This window comes from Cyprinus carpio, chromosome B10, assembly GCF_018340385.1.
Source record: "Cyprinus carpio isolate SPL01 chromosome B10, ASM1834038v1, whole genome shotgun sequence".
Lineage (NCBI taxonomy): Eukaryota > Metazoa > Chordata > Actinopteri > Cypriniformes > Cyprinidae > Cyprinus > Cyprinus carpio.
This window is the reverse complement of record NC_056606.1, coordinates 16,603,199-16,624,592: the sequence shown is the minus strand read 5'-3', so window position 1 is coordinate 16,624,592 and position 21,394 is coordinate 16,603,199. Positions and strand designations below refer to the sequence as shown.

The 21,394-nt window shown below is 35.2% G+C and overlaps 3 protein-coding genes and 1 long non-coding RNA gene across 5 annotated transcripts; 2 read left to right on the top strand and 2 right to left on the bottom strand.

The window, feature by feature from the left end:
- Positions 1-518: 518 nt before the first annotated feature.
- smad9 (SMAD family member 9) lies at positions 519-7,148 on the top strand. Of its 2 annotated transcripts, none has more exons than XM_019111041.2 (7): positions 519-907; positions 2,325-2,890; positions 2,976-3,233; positions 3,330-3,437; positions 4,014-4,235; positions 5,378-5,634; positions 6,450-7,148. In XM_019111041.2, exons 2-7 carry the CDS (start codon positions 2,476-2,478, stop codon positions 6,591-6,593), a joined length of 1,404 nt encoding a protein of 467 aa, XP_018966586.1. In that variant the 5' UTR covers positions 519-907; positions 2,325-2,475; the 3' UTR covers positions 6,594-7,148. The 2 variants fall into 2 exon arrangements, with proteins under 2 accessions (XP_018966586.1, XP_018966585.1); XM_019111040.2 differs by having other exon boundaries at positions 529-907; positions 3,327-3,437.
- On the bottom strand, positions 6,869-9,629 carry LOC109097409 (regulatory factor X-associated protein). Its single transcript, XM_019111051.2, has 3 exons — positions 9,024-9,629; positions 8,802-8,912; positions 6,869-7,724 (listed from the first exon to the last, which is right to left on the bottom strand). The coding sequence occupies exons 1-3, from the start codon at positions 9,387-9,389 to the stop codon at positions 7,629-7,631; spliced, it is 573 nt and encodes a 190-aa protein (XP_018966596.1). The 5' UTR covers positions 9,390-9,629; the 3' UTR covers positions 6,869-7,628.
- A 193-nt stretch (positions 9,630-9,822) lies between these two features.
- Positions 9,823-17,469, top strand: LOC109097422. Its single transcript, XR_002019120.2, has 4 exons — positions 9,823-9,962; positions 11,840-12,091; positions 13,272-13,380; positions 17,275-17,469. It is a non-coding gene; the product is annotated as an uncharacterized LOC109097422 (long non-coding RNA).
- On the bottom strand, positions 11,403-16,027 carry LOC109097412 (serine-rich and transmembrane domain-containing protein 1). The gene is made up of 2 exons (XM_019111055.2): positions 15,814-16,027; positions 11,403-12,190 (listed from the first exon to the last, which is right to left on the bottom strand). Exon 2 carries the CDS (start codon positions 12,169-12,171, stop codon positions 11,836-11,838), a length of 336 nt encoding a protein of 111 aa, XP_018966600.1. The 5' UTR covers positions 12,172-12,190; positions 15,814-16,027; the 3' UTR covers positions 11,403-11,835.
- Positions 17,470-21,394: the final 3,925 nt, after the last annotated feature.

The following is a 21,394-nucleotide window of genomic DNA, read 5'->3' as shown; positions in this document are numbered from 1 at the left end:
ACAAAGCATGTATATTTTTGTAATGAGCACCTTTTTTTTAATTCTTTTTTTACTTGATCTAAATAATTAGACTTTAATTCCAGTGTCGAATGTCAGCGTTGAAATGAGCAGATTACGAGTTATGTGGGATTGACCCCCTAATTAAGACTAACTTTACTCAAAGGATGGCAAAACAAAAGGTTGGGTGATGTCTTAAACGTATATATTTTAAAGATATGTAAATATATATAACATATGGTTCAACGGAGTTCACAAACAACGTTTCGTAGCCGCAAAAGTGAGAGTATCCTACAAATTAGCGGGAACGCGCTCTTCAACAAAAGTAGCGTTCCTTTGGGGTAACCATAACAACAGCGTTTTCTTTAGGATCGATATCTGGTCGTACATTGACCGACTTCTGCCAGTTTATTAATTTTTTTATATATATATTTACACATAACTAATATATATAAAAAAATTCCTTTTAAAGTCACATTCTAGAAATTTCCGCTAAAAAAAAAAGTAGCGAAAACTTCAACAAATCACTTTCTCTTTACAACCTTGGCCAATAAGGTGCATCGCTTCCCGTGAAAGGCAAAATAACTGTCCGCACTTGTCATCTGACCCTGAAAACAAATTAAAAGTGAAACGCCGCTGCTCACAGTGACCTGTTTTCTCCTGTGAGTGCTGCTCTTTCTGAATGGGATGATGATCCCTGTGCGTGTCTGACGTCCTGGGAGAGTTCCAGGAGCTGCGGATGAATTCCGCACGAAGGCGCTGAGGCTCCAGTCAGACTGACGCCGCGGCGCTCGCTCCATCCAAACACACGCGCTGTACACCTCCAATCGGCGCGAGATTCGGCGTTCCGCTCTTTCGCGGATTGCCCCACTACGCGGATTGTAAGTCGACTCGGACTCGTCACATTAAGGTAAGGAGATAAAACACGTATTATTACAGATAATAAGTTTAATTCAGGATTTAAACGTTTTATGCATTATTAGAATAAGTCATGACAAGTGTCTGTTTTTTTTTTTTTACTTTTATTAACTTCCTCACGTTAAAACTTGTTGCTTCTTGCGTAAACCATAACACGGTAGGCTGCGTAAACATAGATGTTGTTTGTTATGCCACTTGCTGTTTAAAGATGCTGCTCCAGACAGTTTCGTTACAGTTGTTACACCTTAGAATAATTTTATTAAAAAGAAAAAAGTGCTAAATGTAGCATTACAGCATTTTTTAAAGCAAAAAACAAAGTGAAGTTGATGGAAAGGATGTGTATGCGCGTTTGCGGGGGAGTTAGGTGATTAAGCCTATCTCAGCACTCAGACTGCCAGACGCCAGTTTCATAAGGACACACTGCCTTTGAGAACAGAGCAGATGAATTCACCCTCAATTGATCTGCCTGCCTGTGCCTATTTGAAACCAAAGCTTGATTTCATGCACCGCTGTTAGTCCTGTACGTTCTCATTTTTCTCCTATGGTTATTTGATTCAGTTAGGGGTGTGTTAACACCTCTAGTATAGCATGCAATAATATTTCCAGAAGCTATTATTTGCCTGGTCTGGCCAAAGATGGAAGCAAGCATCTCTGGTTTCAAATGCTCAAACGGCATTGATTTTTAGCAGATCGTTTTCTGCATCAGAAAGCTTCTGCAGGAAAGGGAGAGGACGAATAGGTGAGGTCCAGAGCCAAACACAGTAGGACCTGTTGACAGCAATAATAACTCAGCAATATTTCAGATATCCTAGCAGGCACAGATGCATGATGTTGGGTTCCAGTATAAGATCTTGAGATCTGCATAGGAAAATGTTTTTACTCCTATAAATTACACCCAAATAGAATGTGCATGTCGCATTTGACCCCAAAGTCATAAGAAAAAAAAAAAAAAAAAAAACTTTTTTTTTTTTAATATTAATTTAGATTTTGGCATGGTTTGGGATTATTTTACATGACAATTAAGCACATTTTTGTCGCTAATTCACAATAACATAATGCAAAAAGTAGACATTTTTGTTTTACTAAATGCACAAATAACTATAAGTATCTAATTTTCATTTGTGTAATGTAAAACAAAATATTTCTATGACCACAATGGAAACAGTTAAATAATTATGTTTGTATTTTTTAACTTTCCATTTGTACTGATTTAAATAATTTATATATTTTTTAAATTAATTTTAAACAATTTTTTTTACATTTTAAATACTTTGAAATAAATAACAATTAATTTATTTAATTCAATTATCAATTCATTTTAATTTAATCAATTATTAAATTCATTTTATTCAATTATCGTTTTATTAATGCAAATCTGTTATGCTTCTTTGTTGTTGTTTTTTAACCAGATTAAACGGCTGGCTGCCAGACTAAAAAAATCACTGTCAGGGGGTTTATTCTATACCTGCCTGTATCTTGGCTGTAATGAAATAAACTGAAGCTCCTGGGTTGGAGTGATTTAAAACAGATTTGCCCCAAGCTTTGAGAAAAATCCATTGCATGATGCACTCCACTACATCCATCACGTCCCTCTTCTCCTTCACCAGTCCAGCTGTGAAAAGGCTGCTGGGCTGGAAACAAGGAGATGAGGAGGAAAAGTGGGCGGAAAAGGCTGTGGATTCCCTTGTAAAGAAGCTCAAGAAGAAAAAAGGGGCCATGGAAGAGCTGGAAAAGGCTCTGAGCTGTCCTGGCCAGCCCAGTAAATGCGTCACCATTCCTCGGTCCCTGGACGGAAGGCTCCAGGTGTCCCATCGTAAAGGTCTGCCGCATGTTATCTACTGCAGAGTGTGGCGCTGGCCGGATCTTCAGTCCCACCACGAGCTCAAAGCGCTGGACTGCTGCGAGTTTCCTTTCGGCTCTAAGCAAAAGGAGATCTGCATCAATCCATATCATTACCGCCGTGTGGAGACGCCAGGTAGAAATCAATACACAAACCACTTATCCATATCGATTATCACTTTATGCATCTGTAAGTAACTTTTCTTGCTTTTTTCAAACAGTTCTGCCCCCAGTTCTTGTGCCACGTCACAGTGAGTTCAATCCCCAGCACAGTTTATTGGCAAAGTTCCGAAATGCTTCCCTACACAACGAGCCTCTCATGCCCCAGAATGCCACTTACCCAGACTCCTTCCCAGCGATGCCCTGTAGCTCATTCTCTTCATCCCCCTCCAGCTCTTTAAACCAGTCCCCAACTGTGCACAGCTACCCCAACTCCCCCAGCAGTGGGACCGACCCTGGGAGCCCCTACCAAATTACAGGTACAATAAGGGAACACTCATTAGCAATGATTTCTCAAGCTTTTATTTAATGACAATCATCTTGGTCATTCAAAAACGTGTTGTCCTTCACAGCAGAGACGCCTCCACCACCCTACAGTATGATGGAGACCTCTCCATCTGAGGATGTGAAACCAGGGGAGTCCTCCAACCCCAATAAACTCATTCTGTCAGCCCCACATAGAGGTGAGACACTAGACCAAATATACTTACTGTGCATTGTGTACATTGAAATGTGAAAAAGTTGTGAACACACCTACTCATTCACAGTGATGCTATTAACTAAGCAATTTTATAAAACATTGACACTGAGCGAAGCAGAATCCACCTAACTTTAAACTGCCTGAGTATTTAACTCAGAACTGCAGCAAGCACTTATAATAAACACAATGTAATTATGCATTGGTGCAGATGCTAATATAGTTATTACTATTATAGTTATCTTTATAGTTATTGTTCTTAGTGTTAATGGGCCTTAAACTATCCATTTAAAACAAATTAAAGTCATTTGAATTATTAGTTGAATTTATTAAAGAGATCTATATTTATATTTGCATATTTCATATCTCTTAGTTTCTAATTTCAATCATTTAAGCATGAACAAGATGAAAGGTTTGTTTTGCAAATCATGAGAAAAATTAATCCAATCTGGTGTGCCCAAATAATGAAAGTGTAATCATGATAACATTATTTCTGATTAAAATGAATCATGAAAATGGAATGAATCTGAATACTATGAGGTATTATACATTTTTTTTCCAGACTTGAGGCCGGTGTGTTATGAGGAACCAGAGTACTGGTGTTCAGTGGCGTATTATGAACTAAACAACAGGGTTGGCGAGACGTTCCATGCCTCTTCCAGAAGCATCCTCGTGGACGGCTTCACAGACCCCTCCAACAACAAGAACCGCTTCTGCCTCGGATTACTGTCCAACGTCAACCGAAACTCCACCATTGAACACACTCGCAGACACATAGGCAAAGGTTTGTTGAAAGTTTTACTTTTTTTTTTGTTTTGTCTTTGATGAGGTTTTTGGGATCAAAAATAGACAGAAAACAGTTGTTCTGAGAAGATCAAGCTGCTGATAATCTTCCATCAGTTGATTCAATTCTGAGAGAAGGTAATTAAAAAAACTGAAATCACCACTTGCTAGACACTGTTTTATGGTGCCAGATAGTGCTGGCCAGTCAACACTGCACTTCAGAAAGCCAGCGAGACAGATAGAGTCCACATTATCCAAATGTTGGCTTTTCTCAGGGCGCTAGATGAGCGTCACTGTGCCAGTGTTGGAAAGACATTAAGTGTTGCCATAGGTTACAGCAGTGACAGGGAAGAGTATGCACACATACACATGCTGGGCACAGATGGACGGAGGCCAAGTTTGAGTTCCATCTACTTTTGTGAGAGATCCTGGTGGGAAGAGCGCCAAGGACAGCGACATATATGATGTGATAAAACGTGATGAATGCTGGGTTTGGGGATAGTGATTTCTGGGATTTACTAAGTTCAAAGGTGAATATACTGTTTTTTTCCAGCGTCTGAGGTTTGAATTTATTTCCACTTAGTAAATTAAGTGCTTCAGTTTAACTGTATTTCAGTTAGTTGCCAAAACAATATTTCTAATTTTCTTTTCTTTTTTTTATTTCAACTTTATTTAAATTAACAAAAATGTTTTTAATTGTTTTTATTATAGTTAACCATAATAACCCTGTTTAATGTGTCTTAAATGCTAATGGTATCTCTCTATATTGAATTCATAATTCCAAGTTGGCGGTTGCAAACCTAAATCTGAGTTTGTTTCCAAGAAAATGGCATTATTATGGAAATGAAATGTATAATTTATAAACTCATAAAAGTTACTGGTTACATACTAGAATGGAATGAGACCGAACACAAGTTTACTAAAATGATGTATTTCAAAAAAAAAAAAAAACCTTATAATAATAACTTGTTAAATATTGGTTAAGTGATGGCAGTGGATCCAAAGATTTTGGAACAATTTGATCAATTTTTTAAATAAAATTAATAAGTGAGTTAAAAGTACATTTTGGTTTCATTTTCATGAATTTAAATGATAAATGTGCAATTATTAACTCATTTTTAAAGTCTTTCTCTTTTGTTTTAGGTGTGCACTTGTATTACGTCGGAGGAGAGGTGTACGCAGAGTGTCTGAGTGACAGCAGTATTTTCGTACAGAGTCGGAACTGTAACTACCAGCACGGTTTCCATCCCACCACCGTCTGCAAGATCCCGAGCGGATGCAGCCTGAAGATCTTCAACAACCAGCTGTTTGCCCAGCTGCTGTCACAGTCTGTCAATCACGGCTTCGAGGTGGTGTATGAACTTACCAAGATGTGCACCATCAGGATGAGCTTTGTCAAGGTAAAGAGGTTTATATAGAATATGTGATGCATCATGAACGACTAATAAAGGTCATGTTCACACCCTGGCAGCCACCTAGAACAGCATAGCAACACCCTGCCTACCACCAGCAGAAGAACCAACTCATTATAGTCACTAGTCAAATCTGCACTGGGACTAAAATTACACTGGTTCTAAGGTATGCTTCTGATTCACTTGAAAGAACCGAATCAGTCTACACTGGTTGTCCTAGACGCATTTGATTCACCTAGAAAAACCGGCTCATAAGAGTCATTTGTTTGGGAATCAGACTACACTGGTTGCGCTGTATGCTTGTAATTCGCTAACGCAAATTCAGAAAGGTCATCAACGTTATTCACAAGCTAACAGCTCTTGAGGGGCTTAGCACTTCCAAATAGAAAATCTTCTATGTGTTGCTATGCAAACTTAATATGTAGTTATTCTAATCTCTGGCTTGCTGTTTTATGGATGTTGCTCTGCCAAAACACACTGCAGATCCCATAACTCTAGAGTTCTCCGGTTACTGACTGATACGACTCGTACAGTTATCCCTGTTTGATTTATATGCATCCAGACAAAAAAAAAAAAAAAAAAAAAAAAGTAAATTGATTGTAATCATTTCTAAGCTAAAATATGAATTAAATGCAAGGTTTGGGGAAACAAGTTTGCAATTATTTTTTTAAATCCTTTAGGTGCTGCTGGTCAATTGGAAATTAAATATTTGTAATATTTGTATCGTTGTTGATTTGCTTTTAAAACCTGCTTGCTGCTTTAGACAAGCATTGTATTGAGAATGAAATCTGTCCTCTTCCCAGGGCTGGGGAGCAGAATACCACCGTCAGGATGTCACCAGCACCCCCTGCTGGATAGAAATCCACCTGCATGGGCCGCTGCAGTGGCTAGACAAAGTTCTGACCCAGATGGGCTCCCCACACAATCCTATTTCCTCTGTGTCCTAATGCATTACAGAACAAGGGGAACATAGTTCTCAGATAGACTTTTATAGCACCCCAAGACACATAATGCTCTTTCTCTTGTGAAAATATGTCTTTTCAGTAGATGTTTATGGTACTGCATATATGTACAATATCATGCTGTTAAGTAAGCAGTGGTTAGATAAGTGTTGCAAAGATTTTAATAAAGAAAAAACTACTACTTCACAGTATGTAGTAGCTGAGATCAATTCAGACAGAAACTCTCTAATAGGAAGCCAAAGAAAAGTGTTAGGCAGGTACTTGTTCTGGAAATGGTTTATTTGTGTCATATTTTGGCTAATATGTGTCTTCTATAACATTTCATGTTGTTTTGCATTTGCGTTAGCTTTCTTGTTCTTGTAATACAAAAAAACTTCCTTCTATTTCTGCCTGCTTATTTTCTGACCTGAAAAATCCTTATACATATTAATGCTTTTAAAGCTGAAAACTGCACAAGATCAATAAAACGTCATAGGAACGCCCTCAGCAACTTACTGAGTTTTCACCATGTTTAAAATAATAATAAAGCTGATGAACAATTCTGTTTGTACGATGTTACTTTCAGCTACACGGTCAAGATGTGGCAAAAAAGGTGAAACTAAACTGTAGCTTTCACTGGTGACATTATTACAGATTGGATTGATCACTAAAAAATCCTTTGATAACAGCTGCCATTTCATATTTACTATCAATAATTGAAAAATCCTAAAAGACACTACATGTGGCCGAATAGGGTGGTTATTCAAATGGATTGTTGATATATAGTAGATTTAGCTGCTAATTCATTTCATGATCTCAAAGAGACTGATGATGACAGAAGTACTTCAGATCGATCAGATCCTTGTCAAACATCCAAGTTTTCAGAATGCAGTGTTGATAGTCTCCACATCATCAAGGATGGTTGTAGGTCACAGATGCTAATGGTTCTCACACGAGTATAGAATACTGCCGTTGTAAAAATGTCATTGAAAATGTGTCTGCATTAAATCGTAGACGGGATGAGTAAAACATCTTCAGTCTTCAGTAGTTGTGCTGTGTTTGAGCTCGATTCTGTGTGGTCAGTAAACGCTGCTGCTGCTGAAGGAAACTGATGACTTCTGGACTCCTCAGCAGAGACTGAAACCCAAAAAACAACACAACATGAGCTGATGGTAACTCACTTTTCTATGAAATAATACTGGGCTAATATAAATATTAATGGCATTTTTATTACAAATAAAAGACACATGAAATTTTGAAAGTATATCAAATTCACCAACCCAAAGAAACAAAGAACAGCTGACAAACAAACAGTCAATCAATACACACACACACACATATATATATATATACATACATACATAAATAGATATTTATGCATATGCGGGATCCTGGGAATGCATATTTAAAATCTGAAAAACTGAACTTTCAAAAAAAAAAAAAAGTTTTTATTATTTATTCATACAGATTTATTTTGCATTGCATATAATTAATGCTTTGTATAACATATGTATGTATGACATAGATGAATTTATAAAAAGAAAAAGAAACTAAATTCAAATTGCATCTTCACATGACTACATGAAGTAATTTGTAAATGTGGCCTAGGTAATTACTTTAAGTGGGTTTAAGTTTATGTACTAAAATTACTTACTGGAAATAAATAAAAGATACAACTTTAAAATAAGATTCAATTTGCTAACATTAACTATATCAGTTAACATGAATAATATTTATATAGCAGTTATTAATCTTGGTTAATATTGAGTTCAAAACTTACTAATACATTATTAACATTTAAAATTTGTATCTGTTAACATTAGTTAATATACCATGAACTAACATTAACATTTATATACACTAACATTAACAAAAATTAATAAATGCTTTTAATTAATTAACAGTTAATAAATTTACTTAGCAAACGAGACCTTATTTAAAAGTGTTACCAAATAAAACTAAAATTTAAGCATTAAATAAAAATTAAACATAAATAATAAAATATATAAGAAATTAAAAAAAAATTTAAAAATTAAAATTGAATCTAAAACTACAAAAATATAAAAACATTTCAGAATAGTAATACAAACTGTAATAGTAAACTGGAATAGTAGTATATATATAACATTATAGCATTATATCAATAGGGAGTTTATGACTAAAACTAATGATTACTATATTACAAAAACCCAGAAAAGTGTTTAATGCTCTTACCAGTCTCTTCTGGTTCAGCACCTGCTCAATGAGGGACGGTCTGGCGGGTCTGTCTCCCGTGGTACCCAGCCGTTGCTTAGTAACAGACACAGGCCTCTCCTCCGAAGCCTCTCACATCACGAACAAACAAAATTATTTGAAATAAGCCTAGAGAGTTGGGATAAAAGCTAATTTAAATACATCAACTGAAGCTGTCATTTATCCCAAATGAGCATTTCTTACGTCTAGTTTTCCCGACGACATGGCTTGGTCGCTTTTCTTTTTCTTGTACTTGTCCTTGTACATTTTATTACGGTGTTTTTTACACATCCAGGGCTTCCTGGCTTTGGCCACCTGGGTCGTGGTCTCGGTGCAGCCGTCATAGATGCAGGTCTTGGGCACGTTCTCGCTCTCTCCGGACGTGTCGTCGTCGTTGAGCTCCTCCGGACTGACCGCGCCGTCTCTCGCCTCCGGCGCGTCGCTCTCTTCGCCCGGGTCTTCCGCGTCGTACGGGAAGCTCTCCTGGTCCTGGTCGTTGCTGTCCGTGGCTGCCGAGGTTTTGCCGTCTTTACCTGTGTTTGCTAAACTAAGATGAACGTTGTCGCTCATTTTGTCTTTTTAGAGTAAAACACAAGTCCCCACCTGTCATCCGACCTTTATGAACGTACTGACCAGACTTGCCTTTTTTGTGACCTCGGCACAGAATAAATTAGTGTTAAGCTGATTTCATATGACTGTCATTAAAAATACCCATTTTTAAAAAAAAAAAATTAAAATAACCCAATAAATATATAAAAACGCAAAAATATGAGGAGTGAATATGTGAAGGACTCCCGTCACGACAAAAACAAAACAGCGATGGCCGCTGCAGAAAAACAGTCTCGCCTGTGTGAGAAAAAGGACGTTGCGTCCTCTAGCGGCACCACGCAGCGGTGCAGATACTTCAATACACTAGACTAAAACTACATTTGCACGGCGACTCTAAAATATATAAGAATTAGAAAACTAAACATCAGATTAAATGACAAATGCCAGCACCAAAGCAGTCAACACCTTCCACTCCGTTTATGGCGCAGTGTACAGAGAGCATTGACAACGTATCTTTCATGCTGAGCCACGAACAAACAAAAAGACCAGAATACAGCGTCGCTAAAGCCTCGAGATCAGATCGATTATATATAGGTAAGTTACTGTTACATCCAACATACGTGCATAAGAACCAATGCTCCATCTCACCTTCTGCAGCTGGATATATCTCTCTCTTCCAGCACATAACTGCAGATCACGAGACCTTTCAGCTCTAGTTTCTTCCAAACAGCTGTTAGGCAGCTCAATTAACTACTTTATGGCCCCCTGACTTTATTATTTATAAATTATCTGTGTTGGATCTCAGATTGCTGTATTGTTTATTGCAGACTGTATTACTTATATTATATTCTATCATCCATTTGTGAAAAGTATCTATCAAATAAGTAGGCTAGATAAAACAAAATCTAAATATATCAAATAGTTCTATTGTGTAGGCTATATGGAAGCCCGCAAGGACAAAATGCTTTCGCAAATCATAATCTGACATAAAATGTCATAATTATGTGATAAAAGTCAAAATTATGACAAACTGAATTGAAATTATGAGATAAAATAACATGGTCAAATTTTTGTCATCGTGTTTTTGTTTTTGTTTTTTAACCCCCCCCCCCCCCCCCCACACACCCCCAAAAAAAAGACATAGTATGTGATAATTTTGACTCTTTATCTTTTTTTTTCAGTTTTTTCATAATTTCATCTTTTTTATGTCAGAATTTCATCTTTTCACATCATGACATACAATGCAATAATTTCAACTTTTATCTTGTAATTATTTTACAGTATCTCATAATTTTGTTCCTTATCTCATTATCACATACTTGTGACTTTTTATATCATAATTATGATTTATCATGATATATATATATATATATATATATATATATATATATATATATATATATTATATATATATATATATCTAATATATATATATATAATTTTTTTTTGAGTGTGTGTGTGTGGCAGAAATGGGCTTCCATAGTTTTTGTTAAGTTCTATTTTTTTCTATTTTTTCAGTTCAGTTTTCTAAAATAACAGTTAAATATAAAAGTATTGGTTTTAAATTATATAACAATATTTTGATTTAAAAATTACAGAAAGTATTTGGACATTTTTATTAGTTGTTGAACATTATTGGAAACTCTCGCTGTCCACTTTCGTACCATTCATCTCCTCCACAGGCCCATCCATCCCAGACATATCTGCTGGATTTGGGAATCTGTTGGGAAGATAGGATAGATAAATTATTATTTACAGGCACATTTTGTTCAATTAGTTTGCTGTTTTGTAAATTAAAGTATTATTACTATTCTCTTAAACCTCTGGGATTAAGTTCATGTGAACATATGATTGGGATCATACAGAACATATTTTATATTATTTTTTATTTTATATTAGTATTTTAAAATATAATTGGACACAATAATGATGTTACAAGTATGCTGTTCCTTTTCATTATAGCACCACACATTTTTACTGCATTTTTCACTGATTTTTTTGCTTGGTGAAATAAAGTCATGATTATTATGCATATTTTAGGAGCAAATCAGATTTTATTCAAGGCTTCCAAGGGATTACATGTTGTATTCTATATATTCTTGATGTTCTAAAGTATATTCTTGTATGAAAATGTCGTCATACATGACAGAGTCAGCATGACAGTTTTTCTGTTTACAGTTCATTATGTACATAATGTGATTGACATACACAAGTCATTAATATTTTTCCAAAATCCAAAAAGCCTTCATGATAATGCTTCAGTACGGTCTATATCAATACAAGATCTGCTGTGGTTTATTTCATTTAAGTAATACACGGTTGGTGTTGAACGATTTACTCTGAATAATGTTAATGAAAAAGACACAGATAATAATGATAAATATTTAAAGTACTTGCTAAAATATTTCTAAACTTCTAGAATATCAGTACGTTCAGACATGTGTAATCGATCTGTCTTTCTCTGCTGTCAGGACAGCGATGACACTGTTGATCTCTGTGAGGAGATGCTGCAGATCTCCATGTTCATGTTAGTGAAGGAGCTCCCGGCCTCACTGCCGCATTCTGGGTATGAAGAGCTGGAGGATATGATGTTCTTCAGCCTGTGGAGAGCGATGATCAGCAGGGTAAGCAGGAAGAGCAGCAAGCTGAGGAAGATGGAGACGTAGACGTAAACATTGGCAGTCCGTCCGTATGAGGCAGCGGCCGCCCCGGTAGAAACAGAGGTAGGGCTGAACCTCAGGAAACTCTCGCTGTCCACTTCCGTACCATTTATCTCCTCAACAGGCCCATCCATCCCAGACATATCTGCTGGATTTGGGAATCTGTTGGGAAGATAGGATAGATAAATTATTATTTAGAGGCACATTTTGTTAAATTAGTTTGCTATTTTGTAAATTAAAGTATTATTACTATTCTCTTAAACCTCTGGGATTAAGTTCTTGTGAACATATGATTGGGATCATACAGAACATATTTTATATTATTTTTTATTTTATATTAATATTTTAAAATATTATTGGATACAATAATGATGTTACATTAATCCCACTAATGGTTTACTGTAGTATCCATAATATGTCAAATTTATGAAGTATTGATTAATACTAGTATTCAGCATTTAATAATACTTGTAATTTATATTTTATTCTATTCTATTACTATGAAATATTATATTAAAATATATTATAATTAAACTATATATTATGATATATATTATTTTAATATATTAGGAACATTTGAACACATGAGATCATACAGAAGATATTTAAAAAATATTATTGGACACGATAATGTTATTCCATTTGGCCTGGAGCATTTGTTAGGTCAAATTTTAATATGCTGATTTAATTTATGGAATATTTAATGAATTATAAATAGTAACAAACCAAATTATTTAACCAAATCACTTATTAAATGTATTAAATAGAGCATTGATATTAAAATATTTATTGTTAATATTAATATAATAATAAATTAATATTATATTTAAATAATATATTACTACAAATTATTATCATATAATCACATAATTTATTAAAATATATGAAAAATATATGTATTCTGATATTTTTTCAAGATTATCAACTCCTAAACACTTTTTTCCAAGACATTTTCCAAAGTGCAACCAATGCACAATCCATTGCCTTCCACTTCTTGACCAATGCATCATCATAATAAGAATATTGTGACATATTGCTATTCATCTAACAGGCCAGTCATATTTTGTCAAGCCCCCAGAGTTCACTGACACACAGCTGACTGTTTCCTTAACTGACCTCTGTCTTTGATGAATGTTGGATTTGTATGGTTCAGAAAAACACAACAATAACCAAAACACTTACATACTTCAGATTGAATGTGAAGAGGATGATAATCACATTTAATTATGCTTTTTGTATCCAGGCAACCTGCCTATCAGTGGGCTCGTAAGCTGGTGCGGGTTGTTGATAGGCCACTGCCGGTCCATTAGGACTTTGGGGTGGTCACATCGGCTCAGTGGTACACACAGAAGGTCAGTCTGTTGTTTACACAGCATGCATACTCGCACCTCATGAATAATAGATTGAGAAGTACCCGAGCAGGAAAATGTCACAGAGTTTCCCAATTTAAAGAGAACAACATGCCAAATCATTTGTTTGACAGGCTGTCGGTATCAGAAATGCTTTGTTTGTGGCCATTCAAAATCTGAGCTTACACAAGACCAACATGCATTCAGCTTTGAACAGAATTTTTTTTCCATATTTACAAGCAGCGGCACATGATTCACATTTAGCTCCCATGAGACAAGAACAGTTTAGAGGAGGTCACCTTAGCTGTGTGAGAATCAATTCATAAGAGAGCATGTGTGCTTGTTCTGTAGGTGCATTAGTGTGGAAATGAGCTGCATCTTCACCATCTGGTTACAGGTCAATATGTGGCTTTTTATTATGTGTTCTTTCACATACATAGTTCTTTATTATTAAATGGGGATCAAAAATGTAGTTTAAATTTGAATTATTAAAAATAATGGTAACACTTTTCAGTATAAGGTCTCATTTGTTGATTTAATTAACAGTAGCTAATGTGATAAATGCAGTGTATTTTTTTATTATTAATCTATCTTAATGTTAGTTAATAAAAACAGAGTTGGGAAGGTTACTTTAGAAATGTAACAGTTACAGATTACAAGTTACCCTATTTAAAATATAATAAGTAACGTAACCATTTCAATCACTTTATTAAAGTAATGTTACTGATTAAATTTTGATTACTTTTCTAAATTTCTGACGAGTGTTTTCAACTGTTCTTTCAGGGTTAACCTTACATTAATACTCAACACTGATTACAGTCAGACTTTCAAAATCCTTCATTTCTTGAATTGAAAAGCACAGCCAACACAAAAGTTTAGCACCTCGTTTTACTTTAAGATCATTCTGAGGTTAAACACATAACAAGATATAGTAAATATTAATACAAGAAGTATTCGGATGCAAACCCCATTTTCATGAGTAACTATAATTTAATTACACATTAATTGCACATTTTTAAAGTTACATTTATTTTGTAATTAAATTATGTAACACTGTTATATGTAACTAGTTATTCCCCAACACTGAATAAAAATGCATTGTTCATAGTTTGTTCACAACAGATAAAATTTTTGATTTATAAAATGCATTGGTAAATTTTGAAATTTACATTGGAAAAATGCACAAAAAAAGTGTTTGCTCAAGTTAACTAATGCAGTTAAAGGGATAGTTCACCCAAAAATTAAAATTCTGTCATCTTTCACTCATGCTTGGGATGGATTTCTTTCTTCTGTTGACCACAAAAGAAGATATTTTGAAGAATGTGGGTAACCAAACACTTTTTGGTCCCCACTGATTTATGTTTTCCATTACTATAGAAGGCAATGGGGACCAACAACTGTTTAGTTACCCATATTCTTCAAAAATGTCTTCTTTTATATTCAACAGAACAAAGAAACTCATCCAAGTTTGGATATACTTGAGGGTGAGTAAATGATGACAGAATTTTCATTTTTGGGTGAACTTTCCCTCTAACAAAAAGTTAACAAATGAGACCCTATTACAAACCAAATAAATTTTACAAGCTGCAATATTGCAGTTCTGTGTAACGTTTCTCACGATGTTCAGAATTTGTTTTCGAGAACACTGAAAATTGTCCACAGATGTGCAGACAAAACAAGTCAAGTATTTTTAGTCTGCGGTTCACCTCACAACACAAAACTTGCTATTTGTTTGTTCGCCGGCATATTTCAGTTCCCTAAGCTTCATTGTGTTTGTGACTACAGTCGTCTGAGCCACAGCGGGCCCTGAGAGCCTCATAAAGGGTCATGATTTATGACCACTTCCCTTTTTTCTGAGATGCATTCGTTTGCAGAGACACGCTAGGAGACAGCAACAAAGGGGAAATCACACTTATTTTCCTGGCCGGTTCCTCCGTCAACTTTAACGTTCCCCCCACCAGCTTTTCAATTTATGAGTGAGATGAGAATCCCTGCGGCAATATAAATCATTCGATCCCTCTCGTGGTTTGCCTGCAATTCCAGGAGAAGTTCAGCGGGTCATTACGGTGTGCGGCTCTAATCTGTGTTTATGGATTTCGTTTAGGGAAGCTTGTGGAAGGAGAATGTGGCTATTAAGAAAATGACTCAAACAAAAAGCTCCACAGAAGATGTCAGTGAACGAGGGGAGCGGGGGATGGAGAAAAAGAGATTTGAGACTGACTTGAATACCTGATGACTGTCCAATATCACTTACTAGAAGCAAATACATCTTTTTTATTACTTACCATATGATAATTTACGTTAAGCACATTAAATGACACATTTAAGTCAGTTTGAATATTTAAGAACAGTTTAGTTTTAACGTTCAAATTGAAAACATCAACTTTTATCTTTTTTTTCTGAGTAAATTCCGATAAATACAGTAGAAATACTGACCTTTTTGATGCAAAAAAAAAGAGTCGTCGGCACTAAATCACACAGCTATCCGTCACGCTCATCTCATGGTCCTGGAGTGAATTCCTCATGGGATTCCTTAAGCTATAGCGCACGCTGAAATAGATGCCACTTGTGTTTGTACTGAGAGCAAAAGAGGAAGCAGTGTATCTGAATGCGTTCGAGCTGAATCTCAACAGTGGGCTGGATATCGACTGTCCAGCTGTTGTACTCTGAATTCCCCCTCCCTCTCCGTTTCATTCCTATCATCTCTCTCCCTTTTTCATTCCCCCTCTCATCTCATTGACGTCTTCTCGGTTTCTTTAGCAGCTGATTTATGTTTCAATTAAAGACAAAAAGGATGTCTCGCATAACTCACAAAAGATGATACCATCGTTCTTGCTTTAATTGCTGTAATTGGGATTTGATTATCTTAGTGATATTACTCAGCTCAGCAGCTCTGACTCTAGATGACAGGCTTCGCCCAGGCAGGGTCTGTCTTGTCTTCTCCAATGGTGCCGTTCTCAGTCATTCATATCTGACAGAACTAATCACCGTTCTCATCAACATCATGAGCCGAAAGGCCTCTCATGTAGCCGTCTTTGTGGCGTCACTCTCAGATGTAATGAACACTCAATGAGACCTATTGCTGGGCTCATATATTGAACAAAAGGGCAATTTTGCTTTGAAAATGAAGCATGAGGATTTTTGTTCAATTTAGTCAGGCATAATCTTGTTTTACACAAATAAAGGTTTAAAAAGGTTCCATTATTTACAAACAAAGGTTCCAAAATGGGATTTCACAGTAATGCCATACACTCCTCAAATAAAGCTTCTTTACTGCATGATTCCATGAAGTACTTTTAATATCTATGGTACCTTTCAATTCCAATTCTTTATAGTGGATAATGGTTCTTCTTAGTTTAAAATGTTCTGCATACTAAAAAAAATATTTTTTTTAAGAACTGTTCACTGAAAGGTGTTTCGCCGAACCCATAGTAGTGTGGTATCGCTGTGAGAAAAAACAAAAAAAAAAAAACCTTTTTGGTCAACAAAAACACCTTTGCATGAACAGTTCTTAAAAGAACCATTTTTCTTAGTGTGAATAGTGTTTAAAAATCAAAGAAACCCCTTTTCCACTATAAAGAAAGATATTTTTTGGAATGGAAGGGTTCCATAGAATGTTAAAGGTTCTTCATGGAACACATAGATGCCAATAAAGTACCTTTAGTTTTAAGAGTGTATGTCAGTCAGATGTCACATTTGAACATATTCTTCAGGTGGCAGACACTGTTTTTCTTTGACTTGAAAAACTGAGAATGAAAAATGAAAAGAAGTACTGGCCGTTTCTGATTTTATCATCAAAACATTTTTTAAAAATAGCTCAATGATGTCTGTTTTTGATAAAATCTCTTTGTTATCTCAGTAACCGAATTTATGATATGTCTGTCTGTCTGTCTGCAGAGAGTCTGGAGCGGACTGGCATATGGATGGAGCTTTGGATGCATGCGGTGGGGCAGGGCTATGCATGTCAATAGGACCGAGGCGTCATGCCTCCTGGGAAGGTCTTATCTCTTCTGCTCTGTGCACTGAAGACACGGAACACAGCTTATGGATCGATGCAAAGCAAAGCATGACTGTCGCTTCTATTATTTGGTATCATGAGTGGGAATTTTGTTTTGGTATTAATGAAGGCTTCCATATCTTCATATCTTGAACCAATACAAAACTCTCTGTTCCTCTTAAAGGGACAGTTCTCCAAAACATGAAATTCTCTCATCATGTACTCATCCTTCTGTCTTTCTGAACCTGTCATTCAACTGTTTGTCCATGCAGGTCAACAGGGTCCAAAACAACATTGATCTTCAATGACCTTCACGTTACATCATACCAAACTGTGAAATTTACTGTATAATAGACAGAGATGGTTACCAGAATTTTACCATAAAAATATGCAAGCAACATTTATTGTTTCACATTTTAAACTTGATGGGATAGTTCACCCAAAAATGACAATTCTGTCATTAATTACACACCCTCAAAAACATAAGACCCTCATTCATCTTCGGAACACAAATTAATATATTTTTGGACTCTGAGAGCTCTCTGACCCTGCATAGACAGCAAGGATATTACCACCATCAATGCACAGAAACGTAGCAAGAACATCTGTAAAATAGTCCATGTGACATCAGTGGTTCAGCCGTAATTTTACGAAGCTACGAGAATACTTTTTGTGCACAAAGAGAACAATAATAACAGAATTTATTTAACAATTCTTCTCCCCGAGTTACCATCTTCCGTCATTTCGAAAAGTACCCCTGAACGTTATCAACGTAAAGTTTTAAGTTCTGCATGTGCGCACTGTCTACTGAATGTAAACAATGTTAATTGCATTTAAAAAGTATTTTCGTAGCTTTGTAAAATTAAGATTGAACCCCTGATGTCACGTGGACTATTTTACTGATGTCCTTGCTACGTTTCTGTGCGTTGATCGTGGTAATATCCTTGCTGTCTATGGAGGGTCAGAAAGCTCTCAGATTCCATCAGAAATATCTTAATTTGTGTTCTGAAGATGAACGAAGGTCTTACAGGAATGGAACGACATGAGGGTGAGTTATTAATGACAGAATTGTAATTTTTGGGTGAACTAAGCCTTTAAATTTAAAGTAAAAAACTCATATGTAAAGGGTGCACGTGTCATGAACACAAATACAAAACATTGGCTTTGTAACACACTAAAATAATGTAATAAACATTAATTTAACAACATAAGATAGCATAACGCCCTGAAAAAAGCTAAGAACTTCTCATTTACCAATTAATAGGTTTTTACTGTAGCATTTTTAGTCTTTTACCATTAATTTTCTTTTTTTTTCAGTGTATGGGCAGAATTGAAGGGTCCTTTTCTTAGAGAAGTTGTAGATTTACAAAACATTAAATATGTAATTTATAATTTATTATTTGACTCAAATTTTCAGCATTTATGGACAAAGATATGAGTACAAAAAGACATAGCAATAAAGATGTTTCTATTTAAGTTTCTAATAAATTTAACTAACTTATAATTAAAATAACTAATAAGTTCTAATTTAATTTCATTCAATTTGACACTTAATTTAAGTGGAATAAAATGATCTTTTTCTTAGAGAAGTTATAGCTCTATAATCAAACATCAATGAATCTTTTGTAACTTTTGTCTGAAAGTTTTTACATTTATTGACAAAGATACAAAAAATATATGGAAAAAAGTAATAATGATATATAAAATTACAATAATGTATGGACAAAAATATTTTTCCATTTTTTAAAACCTTTTCTTTTGTGTTCCACAGAATAAAGAAATTCATATGACATGAGGGTTTGGAATGACACGAGAGTGAGTAAATAATGACCAAATGTTTTTGGCTGAACTACCTCTTCAACATTCATCTGAGTATTCAATCTCTTCATAAAATGTGCAAGGACAGGAGTTAGAGGGCAATTTCTGCCTCTAGATGTATATTGGCTGCGTTCCACTGTCAGCTCAGATGCCCACTGGGGACCGTTGGTATGAGTCCTGCTGTGTCTGTTCCTGTCCTTTGGGTCTTTATAATTGCACCAGCTAATGCCGGCGCTGAGGCACATGAGTGAATGCTGTTGGATTTTGATAAGAACAGTGCCTTGGCTTATTTTTCCTCTAATCCGTAAAACTGTAAAAATCAGAGAAGGTTTCTTATTCCCCTGATGCAAGCGATTCAGCCCAGCTTTGGTGCAGTGGGTTGAATGTTAACGCATGGCATTCGGAGGCAAGGCTGCCTGAAGCATTTTTCATTAGACTGTGAGCTAACTTGAGGGGGAATGGGTCGCATTGATAATGAATCATCCGCTCACCCTGAGTCTGCTCTACTGCTTTTGACAAGAATGTCATGTTTGAAGAAGCTTTGTGGCAGACAACAGCAGTGTGTCAATCAGGATTATCCTGTGGAATTCTCTAGGCACTATGGGAAGGTTTACACAGTGGAGCATGTCAGAAGAAGAGTCGGAGAGCACACTTTTCTCTCTTTCTATTTCCCGTTTTCCATTTTATTTCCCAGCTGAGATGATGCTCTTTGCATAGCAATCCAAGTCTCAGAGGTCTCTGTATTTCTCTGACAGCTCAGACAAGGTCACCTTCTAGTGGCCTAGCAGCTGCCAGCCTATCATGCAGGCACTTATGTGTTCAGGAAATCTACATTCATAGACAGTGATATGGATTTGAGAAAAGACAACAACAACAACAACACAAAAAAATAGCGATAAGTCCAATGTAATGTAATTAAAAACTTTTTTGATAAATGGACAGAATATTTAATGGATAAATGTGTATTTAATAATTTGGCTCATTTAAAATGATTAAAATGACTGGCTGAGTCATTTTATTTTATTTAAATTTTAAAAACTAATTTAAGTGATGTTTCATGCAGGCATGTACATGTTCAGAAAATGAGTGGCATGGATAGAAATTAAAAATAGCAATAAATATATGTTTTGATTTATTCTAGTTTAAAAACTTCAAAAGTTATTTTTTCTATGAGAAGTTGTAGGTTTACAAAACACTCAATTGACAAATTTATATGTAATCATTTGTCTTAAAATTCATAATCATTTATGGACTAAGATATGGACACAAACAAAACTAAAAAAAATATCAATAATAATATGATCCGATTGAATTTAATTTTAATCCAACTGACTTTAAAACTTAATAATAAAAAGATCATTTAAAGTTCATTTAAATTGCATACAAACACGTAGATGTTAAAGAATTTACATGTATGGATAAACATATAGATAAAACATAGCAATAATTATATGTTCCAGTGTAATTTTAGTTATCGTACATTTAATTTAAAACATTAATTTTAGTGAATTAAAATGTCCTTTTCTTAGAGAAATTGCAAATCTACGAAACTAAATAGAACGTAATCTTTTGTCTTAAATTTCAACATTTATGAACAGATGGATACAAAACCACTGAAAATAGCTAGCAAGATACATTCTCGTTTACATAGATTTAGTTTAATTGAATTTAATTGGATTAAATATATGTGTCATGCAGACATACATCATAACAACAACAACAAATAAAAAAAAAAAGAAAAAAAAAACAAAAAAAATAAATAATTAAAATTAAAAGATGTAACATAAAACTTCAATTAAATAAAAACAAGGGGTCTTCCTCCTAAAAGATGTAGATCTATAAAATAAATGGATATTTTTCCCCAACATTTAAAAGTATCCATACAGCTTTAACCAAAGCAACTAACGCCATGCTCTGCCAGTCATATTACAGGAATATGAGAAACTCCATCATATCTGCCTGCTGACTTTTGGCACCATACAGTAAAGTTTGGCCTTAGCTATAAACTGGCATTGACAGTTCTCAGCATATATGAGAACTGGAAATTTATCGCTATACCGCAGCTGCCGGTGGATTGTCAGCTGCAATACATCATGATAATACAATGGCAAGGACCCAGTTCAGTCTGCCTTACACAGCATACAGAACTCCTCACCCCAATCCTTAGAAAATGTACATACAGATAACTCGCTTCTTAACTAT

What these genes read in the sequence shown, in the direction of transcription:
- smad9 (XM_019111040.2), top strand. Translation starts at nt 2,476, where the DNA reads ATGATGCACTCCACTACATCCATCACGTCCCTCTTCTCCTTCACCAGT. An exon ending in TCGCAGACACATAGGCAAAG is followed by an intron (nt 4,236 to 5,377) that starts GTTTGTTGAAAG and finishes CTTTTGTTTTAG; the next exon opens with GTGTGCACTTGTATTACGTC. An exon ending in TCAGGATGAGCTTTGTCAAG is followed by an intron (nt 5,635 to 6,449) that starts GTAAAGAGGTTT and finishes TCCTCTTCCCAG; the next exon opens with GGCTGGGGAGCAGAATACCA.
- LOC109097409 (XM_019111051.2), bottom strand. Translation starts at nt 9,389, where the DNA reads ATGAGCGACAACGTTCATCTTAGTTTAGCAAACACAGGTAAAGACGGC. An exon ending in TGTCGTCGGGAAAACTAGAC is followed by an intron (nt 8,913 to 9,023) that starts GTAAGAAATGCT and finishes TTCGTGATGTGA; the next exon opens with GAGGCTTCGGAGGAGAGGCC. An exon ending in TGCTGAACCAGAAGAGACTG is followed by an intron (nt 7,725 to 8,801) that starts GTAAGAGCATTA and finishes TTTGGGTTTCAG; the next exon opens with TCTCTGCTGAGGAGTCCAGA.
- LOC109097412 (XM_019111055.2), bottom strand. Translation starts at nt 12,171, where the DNA reads ATGTCTGGGATGGATGGGCCTGTTGAGGAGATAAATGGTACGGAAGTG.